The following is a 13,076-nucleotide window of genomic DNA, read 5'->3' as shown; positions in this document are numbered from 1 at the left end:
CGGTGTATGGGGAGGAGGGAATTATGGATAGAACACTGAAGTGTTATAATTGGAAGGGTAGTTAATGTAAAATTCAAGACTTTACAAAATTGTAACACAAGATTAATTAGCAGATGTTGCATAAAATTGCATTCAAGCTACTACAAAGCCCTTGATATTTAGTCAATCAGATCGTTAAACTGAATATTTCCAGTACTGCAATTTTTGTTAAAGAGAGAGACATTTTCATGTACTAGAACAACAATACGGATTACTTAAGAGTTTCTTAAAATATTGAAATTTTATTTGAGACAAAACCCAAGGTACGTCTAATACACAGATACATATACATGTTGGAACGTTACTGTTAAGGGACCATGTTCTCAGTTTAAGTGACAGAGCCTCTTAAATCCACCTTGTGGTCCCTTAGTCTTGCTTAATCTGCTTGCATTATGATACCAACAGAAACACTGATAGGTGACTGTATTAATATAGCAAAACCTGTGGATAACAGCTAACACAGGGATGTTAGCTAACGTGTCTTTGTTAGGATCTGGTACTACTGTACCTATGTGCTGAATCCCAGCCCCAGCTATAGTTGGAACTGCTCTTCCTACAACCTAAATTGGACAGCTTCAATACAAATAAAGTGGAAGTGTACGTCTCTGTATGGCCAAAAATGCTTTTACCAGTGGCCACTTAATACAGAGAAAGTTAACTGTGGCAAATAAGTCTTGTGAGGACAGAGACTTCACTGGTCACTGATGCAAATGACTATAGGAAGCAGATAGTCAAAAATATTAACAGAGACTGTGTTTAAATTTACTACAAATTTTTTAAAAAATAATAATAATCTATTTTAAACTGTAACATGCCCACAGCTTGAGATAGGTGCTGAAAATGATGAAATAAATGTTTCATGTATATAGAAGTCAAGCTAGTAACTTTCAGTAGGTTGTTTAACTCTATAACTATGTTTGTAACACATGTACTATAAAGAGATACAAACGTTTTGCAATTTTATTTGTAGGCTTTACTGTTGTTTGCAACACTCTCTTCGAAACGTAAACATTTTCTTCCCTACTGCAACTATGTCTTTTACCTTTTATCAAACCTTACTTTTCACCCTTTGTTAATTAGAAAACACAGAACAGTAACTCTACTTAGTTTACTTCCTTCTTATGAAACCAGTATTATCAATGCTACCGCCACAGCTCTGGTAACAAGATTTGCTAGTTATTATGTGTTCCCTCTTCTGAATGATTGAGCAAAACACCGCAAACAGGTTCAATATAAATAATGCCTTCATGTTTTTTCTATGAATGTGTGGATTTAAATAATTACAGATATTTAGAATTTAAAGTATATTCCCTACCAGATAATTTTAAAAGGTATGTTGTATTTTGGCCCAAACTATGTGACAAGCAACAGCAAAATGTAATAGACTATCACAAAATAAACACATGAAAGAGAATAGGATGACAGAAACCCAGAGTACAAGACAAACTGTGCAACCATGTTGAAGTCATTCAAGCAAGAATGCTTAGAATAAGGCAATTTAATATAACTTCAACAGAAAACTAAGGTAGTATTTTTGAAATACTTGAAAATCCTTGAAAAATAACTTTCTACAAGGAGTGTTCTCTTGTTTTTCCAGGCTTTGCATCCCCCATTACCAAGGCCATGTTTCATGGTCCCCAATCCTCTTGGCTAGGTGGAACTTGTCAGGACTCCCTTCAGAATCTGACAAGACTTTTTTTTTTTTTTTAATTGAACAGACCACTCAAGTAATGCTTTTACTCTTCTTAAAGACCTGAATGTGTTGCCTTTACTACACTCCAAACTTCTGTAAGCCCAGTGAATGAAAAACTAAGTCTACAAAAACATACATTTTAAGATTCATTCTGTACAAAGTAGTATGATGCAGACTCAATACATTATCACATTGTCTGGTTTATATGGGAAATGTAAGTCTTTTTTGTTGCCAGAGTTGTGCACATGCCTGTAATACTTTTAAGCAGTTGGGTTTTAAGCCAGATAAAATAACATTCCAATGTTGAGCAAAACTGAGTTATTTACATTGTACTTAGGGAAAACAGACAGCTGGAGATCAGTTAATACCATTCCTACCTGTTCTTTAGCTCTCTGTAGGGCAGCCTCTAATTTTTCAACTGTTAATTGAAAAGGGTGACTTTCTTCATCAGTCACCTGTGCAAGACAAAACCGACAAAAAACAGTTAAGGAATCATTTCCAAATAATGCAAATATAATAGTAGTTAAAGTTTCTAAAATAATCCAGTCTAAATGGAAGGGAGCTTTAAAGAGGAGAGGGATGTATCTGATATGTATTTGCAGAAGTGATTTCTGGAAGAAAGCAATATCTGACTATAGTTACTATTGCTCCCCTTACCTTCTAAGGATATGTCTACACTCCAATTAAAAGCCCCTGTTTTGCCCATGCCAGCTGATTCAGGCTTGCGGGGCTCAGACTAAGGGGCTGTCTAACTGCAGTATAGACATTCAGACTTGGGCTGCAGCCTGGGTTCTAGAACCCTGTGAGGTAGAAGGGTCCCAGAGCTCAGACTGCAACCTGACCATGAACCTCCACACCGCAATTAAACAGTCCTGCCATGTGAGCTGCGGGCCAACTGTGATTGTCTAATTGCAGCATAGACATACCCTAAGTGTGACTGCTGAATAGCATATACAAAGCAAGTTTTCAAAAACAATGGTGCAAGTAGGAAGGAGGAAAAACAAGCTACTGGAACAAAACCAAGGTCCATCTCCAAATTCATAACCCAAGAATAATCCTGTCCACACATCAATAATTTTGTTTTTAAATGTTATCTTTATCCCAGACTGCTCTCGCCTTCCCACAGTGAACCAAAATGTATAACTCGAGAGAGAAATACATATTCCAGGGCTAGAGAAAATAAACATTTACACAACGAATTTAACACTTGTGAAAGGTGAACAGCCAGTTCTGCAAAACTTATTCTGCATGTAAACAGAGCAGGTACTGTATAGACAGTTGAAGTTGATCACGCCATCCAACCAATATGCTGCAACCTGAACAAGACAGTCTTCCTCTAAAGATGAGAGTCTAGGTGGGTGAGGTCATATGTTTTATTGAACCAGTTTCTGCTGGTGAAAGAGACAAACTTTTGAGTTTACACAGAGCCCAGAACTGAAGAAGAGCTATATGTAAGCTCAAAAGTTTGTCTCTTTTACCAACACAAGCTGGTTAAATAAAATAAGACCTCACGCATCTTGTCTTTTGAATATCCTGGACCAACATGGCTACAACAACACTCCAAACATCAAAAGATGAGAGGCTAATTCAGTTTCCATGCCTGCTTTAATCTGTGGTCTTTTGTTGCTTTGATGCTCCCTGTGAAACTGTCAATCAAATTCTTTAACATACATTTTTGTGCTCACATATAATACAGTCTTTAATAAACTGAAGTTTTACCTCACTAAACAAAGGCACATGGACAGGTTGTATTCCACCATACAGCCAGGTTTTTGAATTTATTCCACCATAATATGGAGTAGGAATAAGGTACCCATCTAAACCAAAAATGCAAATAAGAGGTAACATTAAACATTCCCATTATCAATTACTTCACTATACATTAACAGACTGACTCTGTTGTTTCCAAGAGATATATATCCAATCTACTCTCACCATCTACTTTGCACACTAAAGTGAATGGCTACTGATACCCAGCATAAAGCAATTCGTTCCATTTGCTGAGTCACTTTGTTTTTTTCGTTGCATTTTTAGTTCAATTTCTATTTTGGCAATCACTTATGAAGCATGAGTTGAAGGTGACCTGACCCACTGGGTGTTTCTTTAATATCAAAACTGGCATATGACTAGTGTGTTCTTAAATTATCATTTTGTTAATGGTCAACTGTTGCCATCTTTTCTTCAGGTAAATGCTGTAAATCTTAGTTACTTTTTCTGTATTATACTCAGCTGCCAGCATCCCCCATGTTATAATGCCATTTGATCTTTTATACAGTATATAGGTTTTTATACTGCACCATTCACTGTAGTATCCAAGCACCATAGTTGTATATTGTCAGATACAATACAGTCACTTCCTTTTCAAATGGATGTTCTTTCTTTTCCATCTTTTAAGGTAGCTCCTTCCATGCAACTCCCTTATTATTTAAGCTTTTATTTCTGTCATGATGTTCTACATTCAGAACTTTACAACCAGTAGTTTGAAACATACACATGGCCACTGGCTTGACTCCAAGATTTGCATTCCCTCCTCCTTCTCCCCATCCTCATTTAGGTGCTGCAATGATATAAGTAGATCTTCTTTTCCTTGCATCCTACTTATTCCTACGTACTGCAGTATTTCCAGGGTAGCCTATTCATATCCTTATTTAATTTATATCTATATTTATCATTTGCAGTCAATATTTTCTGTGGTTCATGTAAACAAAGTCTAGAAGTAACGCTTGCCATTTTGATTAATCTGTATACTACCTTTGCTTTTAACACTGAAAACTTACATTTCCATACGTTTTCAGAACATTCAGCAACAGTGCTTGTCCCCAAAGTTTACATCTTATAGGTGCCTGAGAGGGGTGCTCTCACTATAATAGAGAGGAGGAGGCTGGCATGGTGTTCACTGTGAGGGCACTGAGACTCTGGAATTCACTCCCTCCCATTATCCAAAACTGCCCAGATTTGGTGACCTTCCAGGCACGCTGAAAGAGATCTTTGACAGGGATTTTGGAGAGGACTAAGGATATGCTTTCTGTAATAATGAAGTGGTGAAAACGAATCTCTGTAGGTGGCTAGTTGGATTTCTATTGGAATTATTATTTTAATGCTGCTGGGATTTTTGTAATTCATACGTCAGGGCACCTAGAGCCTTGGATAGGTGTCTTTTATCCCTTTTAATATAAATACAATAAATAGCTAGGTTACTGCCACTGTGGATGACATACATTCATTAAACTACAGGTGAATTTCATTTTTTTTTTGTATATATAATGCTTTCAGATTAAGAACATTTATTTTTAAGCTTACCTCCAGGATCACATAACACAGTTGAAAGGGTAGCAAAGACAGCACAACAGCCACTCATAACAACTATCTGAAACAAGTAAACATTATATCAACAGAATTACCAACACCTTTGTGGCTGGTTAGAATGTAATACTTAGAAAACTAAAGAATATGCAAGAATTGGATTTGATAAGAACTTTATTAAAAAGCAACCATTATTGTAAAGCAAGATTGTGATCTTGCAAACTAAAGTGTTTTATATAATATCCAAGCTGGTCATGCTTCTACAGTTAAGGTTTTTTAATGCATTTCATTGTAAACCCCAGCTTCACAATTTGTAATATTTTGAAAATAAACTAAAAAAAAAAGATGGTTTGCACTATTGGTTTAAAAAAAGTCAACAGCCTTCTAAATTGAACCTGCATGCACATCACACACGAGCGGCAACACTGAGACCTAAAGTTGGGTTTAGTGGAAAGATTTATAACCACTATCTGTTGAAAGTTTTTCCCAAAATGTGCAGTCCTGCAATAATGCCTCCTTTCCAACAGTCCAGAGGCTCAATGGTGGTGTGTGTGAGAAAGAAAGAGGTGAAGATATAGAAAGCTCCTTCTAGCTCCCAGCACCTGGAGGCAGATTAACTGAGGCCTCAAGAGTGCTACACACCTACTATCCAGAGGTGGATAGAAAAGTCTTGATATATTGTTGCTTACAATATCAGAGCCCAGAAGTAAATGAAGCTTTTAGCAGCCATATCTTGTTACTGTGCATATGCCGCTCCCAGCTGAAGTCAATGAGAGTTTTACACAATAACCGCTGGAAGAATTTTAGCGCTCATTTTGTTATACATAAGTACACAAGCTATTACTCTAAATTTGGAACCTATGCAAATGATTTGGGGAGACATAATTGCTTCCCTCCTACCCAATTCATAGTCTCCACACACACAGTTTTTCCATGGCAGTAAAGGGGGTGGGAAGAATACAGCCATAACTCCCTAACCCTTTCAGAACCCAACCTGCAGTTTTCCTCCTCATGGGTATAGCTCCTCCCTACAACATAAATCTGGAGCAAGTGGGCCCTAGAACTTCATGGATTTAAGATCAGTTAAGGGTCAAAGAACAACAGCATAAGTTCTTCATACTAAGTGGGTTTGTAACTAGTTTCACGTGTTGTTTGCAATCCAGAACATTTTAAATTTGATAAGACTCCTGGAAATGCTTTTATAATACCTTCTAAAAGATAAGCAAATCTGTACAGAAAATATCTATAGCTAAAAAAAGCAAGATGCAGAGATGAAGCACTCATTTCTTACATGCTCTGGATTCAGTGCTTTTGGAGCTTTGGCATACTCAGTGAGAAATTTGGCAATTTCTTCTCTGAAGCTGAAATACAAAATTAAAACACTTTGCATTACATAATTCTTCTTACAAAAAGATCAAAATACATAAAATAGGCTTTATCTAGAATAGGACAAATGCATGATACACTTTTACTCTCATGAAAGATGGACAAATTTGGGTTCCACTAAGTTCAGTCTCTGAAGATGTCTGGCTTGTTACAGGACTTGAGGTGGAGACATGCAGTAGGCCAAAACAAACAGGCTGGTGTGAAGGACAACCAGCAACTGTAGCTTCCACAGCCTAGGTTGCTTTGGATAGGCTCTTTCCCACTAAAACTGTCTGGTGCAGAATTTTAATAAATGTGGATCAATTATGACAGGGGAAGCCAAACTGTGGCTCATGAGCCTCATGTGGCTCTTTTACCGTTAAAGTTCATCTTAAGCACCCCTCTTCCCGCCGCAAAAAACTGCCCCACAGTTCCCTATGCCCAGCACCCCCTCGCCTACCCAGAGACCCCTCCACAGAGCGGGGCCAGGAGTTGAGCCATGGGCATGGGGCCAGGCAGCTAGGAGTGGAGCACTGGGCACAGGCTAGCAACCAGGACCAGAGGAACCGGGCCAAGAGCAGAGTCCCACCTAAAACCTGGGGGTGCTGCAGCATTCCCACAAACCCCTAGTTTCCAGCACCTCACTCCCTCACTGCCGAGAATTCCCCCCCACACACACAACCTGCCCAGACACCCACTCTCCCGCCCCCTGCAGTACTCGCCAGCCCCCTGCTGGCAGAAGCGCTCCTGCAGGCTGCCTTATGCTCTCGCACCCTCAGCCAGCCCCGCCCCCTGCCAGACCAGAGCAGCAAATTTTGAATTCTTATAGCACACATCTGGGCTGCAGCTCTGTGCTAATTGGGCTGCATGTGGTCACAGGTTGAGAACTGCTGGTCTCGGGGCTTCAGCCCTGCAGTGGTTCAGGGCTTCAGCCCCATGGGGCATACACGCTGGTGCTAGGGGCTTCAGCAGGAGGGGGGTGCCTGCCATAGGGCTGAAACACCAAGACCTCTCTCCCTACAGGGCAGAAAGCCCTAGCCCCATCACCTTGCTGCAGGGCTGAAGCCCTGAACCCTAAGCAGGCACACTGGGCTCTTGAACTTTTGAAGATTATTGTATGTGGCTTGGAGGGTCAGTATGTTTGGCCACCCCAGAACTATGATAACTGTATGAAAAAATAACTAGAAAAAGCAGATACATCTTTGCACCCACTCCACTGTTGGGACCTGTTTTTGGAAGGAACCCAAGAAGTGGTGCAACAAAAATCAGTGAAATCTGATTAAATCAAGATTATATTCTCAGGCGGACCCCACCTAAGTCAATGGCAAAATTCCCATTGATATTTACAGGATCAGCATTCACCCTGATTCTGTCTCTGAAGAACACAGAGTTATAGCTTAACTGTTCACTGCCAGAGTTTGCCTGTGAGAATTACTGATACTAGCTGTGAAAGGACCTCCACAGCATTCTCCCCTGCCTATATGCAAGGTGTCATGCTTTTTTGGGGGGGAGGCGGTAGGGTAAAGGTCAGAGGAGCTGGAAAAAAAATAGGAAAGTAACTCTTGAAAACCAACAGAAAACAGAAAAACATCTTCAGAGCAAGCAGCTAATATTAAACTGGGTATAAACCCCTGGGTTTGTAGATTAAATGAAACCACACCAAATTTTGAAAAAGAGACAATATTTTAATGACTTCATACCTTTCAATGCCTTGTGCATCAGAATATTGCAAAAGTTGAGGTTCCAGATAGTTCATGTCAGGTCTTGTGAGCTGTTAACATAAAAAAACAGAAAGACGTAAAAAACATACTGTAGAAAAACGTATTCTTACCTATGAGTTTGTGTTCTACTGAACCACATGACAATCTATGTAGTTACATAATACCATTCTGTAACAATGGGGAGATGGAAAATCTTAATATTCCAGAGTTACATCCATCTTCCCAGTTTAAACTTCCATCTCTTTATTTGTAAGATGCTCATCAGCAGTTTCTTCAGATCAGCAAAAAGTTATTTATGGATTGTCCTGTCCTGGTTAAATCCAACACATTGCTGCGTGAAAATATACTAGTACTAATCTCAGAGATTCTATAATTACTGTTTGAATACACACCAAAATCTCCACCATTTTCTTTTAATATTTACAGGAGGTGCAGCATTATTTTAAAAATGAAAGGTCAATTGTGTTTAAAATTACCTTCTCAGCAGTGTTCCCTCTAATTTTTCCCACACATGTGCAGAATGAATTTTGTTATGTGCACCAATATGGAGGTGATGTGTGACACATCACTTTCATATTGGTGCACATAACAAAATTCATGTGGTGGGGGTGGGGCTGAGGGGTTTGGAGTGTGGGAGGGTGCTCAGAGCTGGGGCAGAGGGTTGGGGTGAGGGGTATGAGGGATCCAGCTGGGGGTGCGGGCTCTGGGGTGGGTTGGGGATGAGGGGCTCAGGGCTGGGGGAGAGGGTTTGGGGCAAATAGGGTGAGGGTTCTGGCTGGGGGTGTGGGTTCTGGGGTGGGGCCAGGAATGAGGGGTTTGGGGTGCAGGAGGGTGCTCCGGGGCTAAGGCGGGGAGAGAGGACTCCACCCAGCTCTCTCTTCCCTCTGCAGCACCTGGGCTGGGGCCATGTGATAGGCGCCCCACCCCCAGCCAATCCAGGCCGGGGCTTGCTTCAGGCCGCCCCTCCCCAAGCTGCGACAGGTTTGGGGCTGAGTTGGGGCTGGGGGAGGGGCGCCCCCATAGGTGTCGACTCCGTGGGTGCTCCAAGGCTGGAGCTCCCACACAGAAAAATTAGCAGGTGCTGTTCAGCAGCACACACCGGCAGCCAAGCTCCCCACTTCCTCCCAGCGCCTCCCGCCTGCTGGTGGCCCTGCAGACCAGCTACTCCCCCTCCCTCTCAGCGCCTCCTGCCTGCCCTGCTGACCAACATCTCCCCCTTTCTCCCAGTATCTCCCACCTGCTGCGAACAGCTGTTTCGCAGTGCGTAGGAACCTTCGGGAGAGAGGAGGAGGAGCAGGGAGGGGGTGCGCTTGGGGGAGGAGGTGGGGAGAGCGGGATGGGAGCAGAGCAGGAAGAGTTGTGGTGGGCAGGGACTTGGGGGAAGGGATGGAGTGGGGGTGGGGTCTGAGTGGAGTCAAGCACTCCCGAGCTAAAGGGGAAGTCAGCGCCTATGGTGCATAACTTAGCTTCTCAGTTGGTTGGGAAGGAGACAATAATTTTACCTGGTACAGTTAAGAAATAGCTGAAGCAACTGGGTTAGATTTTTGTATTTTAAAATGTGAATCTAGTCTGAAAAGTGACTAATAAAGACAATGTGCAGTTCCATATTTACTGGGTCAACTACGTATAGCTAAAATTTGCACAGATTTCATGTTATTAAAAAAATATTTCCTCTCCCAAATGGTCAGGCCTGCCAACACACCTTGAGATCTACAAATCAAGCACTGACATCAGTAATAAAGATTCTGCAGAACAAATTGCATCCGTGCAATTTCAGTGACTTTTAGTATGGGTGAACAAGTCTAAATGAAAGCACAAGCTGGCACTACAATTGAAAATTAATTTTGCTGCTGTGTGACCCAAAATAAAATCTAGTTTATTTTTCCATAGCTGTGCTAGCTAAGCAGGGCTAACAAACTTTTTTTTAAAAGTTACTTTCTCACTTAAAAAGGTGCCATTTTTATATTATCATTTTTCAGATAATAGAAATTGCCTTTATGCAGCACTGCAGCCTGAAATCTGGACTGGTATACAGAAAATTACTTACTTTTTAAAAATAGTTTTGCTTAAAATCAATACATAATTCCAACATAAAGAATGCTTTCCATTCTAGGTAAGAGTTTTGGCTCCCCCAGGAGAGAATCAAACCACATGATAGAGTACTCAGTAATTTCTCTCATAAAAAAATAATCTCCAAACAATTTTTTTTGGATTAAATGAGAAGAGTACTTTAAATTATTTCTATCTAAACATAAATGAACACTTTGGATTGAACATTTTTTAAAAATCTGAATGATGTTGCTTAGGCAAATTTAAAAGAAAATGGTTTTGGCCCTCAGCCAGAGCCACACTTTTCATTGTTATATTACTTTGCTAAGTGTATCTGACTATACAAATATTAAGTATAAAGCATGGTTGTTTAAAAAAGTTGTTTATCATAATGCTATCAATTAGCTAGAGATAATTAAAGGCATTATTTATTCTGTTCTAAATTATTCATCTGTAAAACACCACACCATTATTAAAATTCAACTGACAGCTGCAATACCATTCTATAGGTCAAAATCCATAATTCCAAATTATTCATATCCACTTACTCTTTCCTGTATTAAATCATAGCAAAGTTTGTTCTCGCTTGTTCCCAAATTCAAAATGCCCTGAAAGAAAATGACAGGTATTAAACAACTGAGGTCATCTAAAAATAATCCAGTTTGGATTCCCTTTGTCTTTATAGGAAGGGCCTGAAACATTTACTACCATATCTCCAACTCAGTGGCCCAAACCTGTTAGCCAGAGTCCAGTATGAAAGATTGCCAGAGTTGAGAATAACTGTGACAGGCTATTTTATCATAAGCCTTGGGATATTTGGTGCTTTTCTTAAAGCCTCAACTCCTGAAGCCAGGTGATTATGTGAGAATCTCAGTTTCATTTAAAATTAAACTAAGTTTCTAGTTCTCCTAGTTGTGGAGAAAAGCTTGAAAATGTTACTCATAAAGGCTCAAAAACTAGGAAGCAAATAAAGAGAACCCTACATTTTATTTTTTAAGCTCTCATGATTTTTAAGTTAACATTCTGTTTTTGATTGTTTGCGGCTGACAACTGTGCCAATAGCCTGACACAATTCACTCTGCTCTGGACAACAAGAAACCTTGTTTGTACCAGAAAAACCACTAGCCTCTGGAAATGGAATCAAAGGAGCTGGAATTGTTTGCTGGCATCCATCTATGCGCTAGCAAATGAATGCTCTCACAATATAGAACACTGATTATTCCTAATCCTGACGGAATATAACACCAAACAATACATAACATTGGTTGCTGGGGCAGGGAAGTGGTCTCATTATGCAACGGTGCAGCAGACACGCTCATGTTCTTCTGACACGATGCAAACAGAGAGGGAGCAGAGGGAAAGGCAGGAGCAGCAGCAGCACCTCCTTGTTAGGGTGATTTCGGGGCAGCGAATAACGTCATCATAGTATTACTGGCACAAACCAGTTTGAACCACCGTGCCCAGACTGGCTCAGCCGCACCATCCACAGCGAACAGCAACAACAATGCGTCTCGCTCTCCCGCTCCCTCCCGCCTTGCGTCTGTACTCTAGTCACCCTGCAGCAGCCCAGTTCACAGAGGGCCGTTTTAAAGCCCGGCTTTAGGAATCGCGAGGAACCCTACACACAGTGCTTAATTTGTAACGAAACAGGTGCCAGGGCTCAAATATTATTTTTTCCCTTTCAGAACAGACGTGGCAAGCCCCGAGGTGCCGGGACTATGAACTACCAACCCTAGCGGGTCCAGGGCTGAGCCTGGCACAGATTAAGCACCGACCTCCCCGGCCCCGCTCAACCACCACAGGTGGCCGGGAAGGAGGCTCCAGCGCTTAGGCTGCTAACCTGGGACTCTGGTGCCCTGTGTTCAATGCCCTACTCCTTGGGCAAGTCACTCCCTCTCCCCCCGCCCCCGCCGCGGTGTGAACATAGCCGGGGTGCCTCGGTTCCCGGTGTGGGCAAGGGCGATAAGGGAACTGCAGCCTCACAGGGGGGCATACAACCCTGTGCGGGGCTGTGACATCGGGGCGACGGGGGCCCTGTCAGCAGCTCCCATGGATGGCTCGCCCCCTGCCTGCTTCCCCAGCCACCGCCTAACGACCCCTGCCGTCTGCCGGCACCGGCTCCAGGGGGGGAACGCTCTTCCGCAGCGCCCATCCCCGTGTCGCGGGCCCCTTCGCCCTCTCCCCGCTCGGAGGGACGGACGCCCCCAAACCTGCGGGACTCCTCAATCCCCCCCCGCGGGAAGCGGGGCTGTGCCCGGCCGGCTCCCCTCACCCGCGGGTTGCGGTCCCGGTCGAAGGGGTCGGCGATGTACAAGTCGAAGCCTTTGTCCAGCAGGCCCCGGGCGCCGCTGGCGATGCGGGAGCCCCGGGCGGAGAGAGCCGCTGCCCGACCATCGCCGCCTGCGCTGCCGCTGCTCATCCTGCGCCCACAGCGGCCCTGCCGGCGTCCAGACAAAGGAAGAAGGGACAGAGGCGGCGGGAAGGCGGCGCCTTTCAGGCCGGGATGCTGAGAGGGACAAGCCGCCCCGCCCCGTCAGCTGGAGCCGCCCCCAGTCCTCACAGCGCCCGGCCCAGGGTGCCCTGAGGTGAGGACCACCCCTCGCAGTCTCCCGCCCTGCCTTCGGCTTTCCGGAAGCTGCAGGCCAGAGCCCTCTAGGGACCTCCCGCGGCCCGGCCCTGGGCTAGCTGAGGAGACGCTGAGCATCGCCGGGTGCCAGGGCCTGTCCCCGAGCCTCTCCCGCGCCGTCGGGACACGGAAGGCCGCAGACCCCCTGGCACAGTCCCTCTCCTCCGGCGGGCCCACCCAGATGGCCGCGTCCTGAGCTGGTCCCGTACGTGCGTCAAGCCCAGATGGTGTTGGGGCAAAACGCAGGGGGTTGGTTCTGAGCTGGTATGTTAGGAGATTA

The 13,076-nt window shown here is 43.4% G+C and overlaps 1 protein-coding gene across 1 annotated transcript in view; it reads right to left on the bottom strand.

Moving 5' to 3' along the window:
* Positions 1 to 12,589, bottom strand: part of LOC144259874 (1-aminocyclopropane-1-carboxylate synthase-like protein 1) — a 32,539-nt gene extending 19,950 nt beyond the window's left edge. The window contains exons 1-7 of the mRNA XM_077808104.1: positions 12,443 to 12,589; positions 10,719 to 10,778; positions 8,101 to 8,171; positions 6,327 to 6,396; positions 5,033 to 5,099; positions 3,452 to 3,549; positions 2,110 to 2,187 (exon numbers count right to left, since the gene is read on the bottom strand). Coding sequence (XP_077664230.1) covers positions 2,110 to 2,187; positions 3,452 to 3,549; positions 5,033 to 5,099; positions 6,327 to 6,396; positions 8,101 to 8,171; positions 10,719 to 10,778; positions 12,443 to 12,589 — 591 coding nt within the window. The remainder of the gene's footprint in view (positions 1 to 2,109; positions 2,188 to 3,451; positions 3,550 to 5,032; positions 5,100 to 6,326; positions 6,397 to 8,100; positions 8,172 to 10,718; positions 10,779 to 12,442) is intronic.
* Between the last annotated feature and the right edge of the window lie 487 nt (positions 12,590 to 13,076).

The sequence above is a fragment of the Eretmochelys imbricata genome, chromosome 2 (genome assembly GCF_965152235.1).
Source record: "Eretmochelys imbricata isolate rEreImb1 chromosome 2, rEreImb1.hap1, whole genome shotgun sequence".
NCBI lineage: Eukaryota > Metazoa > Chordata > Testudines > Cheloniidae > Eretmochelys > Eretmochelys imbricata.
The sequence above is the reverse complement of the archived record's forward strand: the minus strand, read 5'-3'. Positions and strand labels throughout refer to the sequence as shown.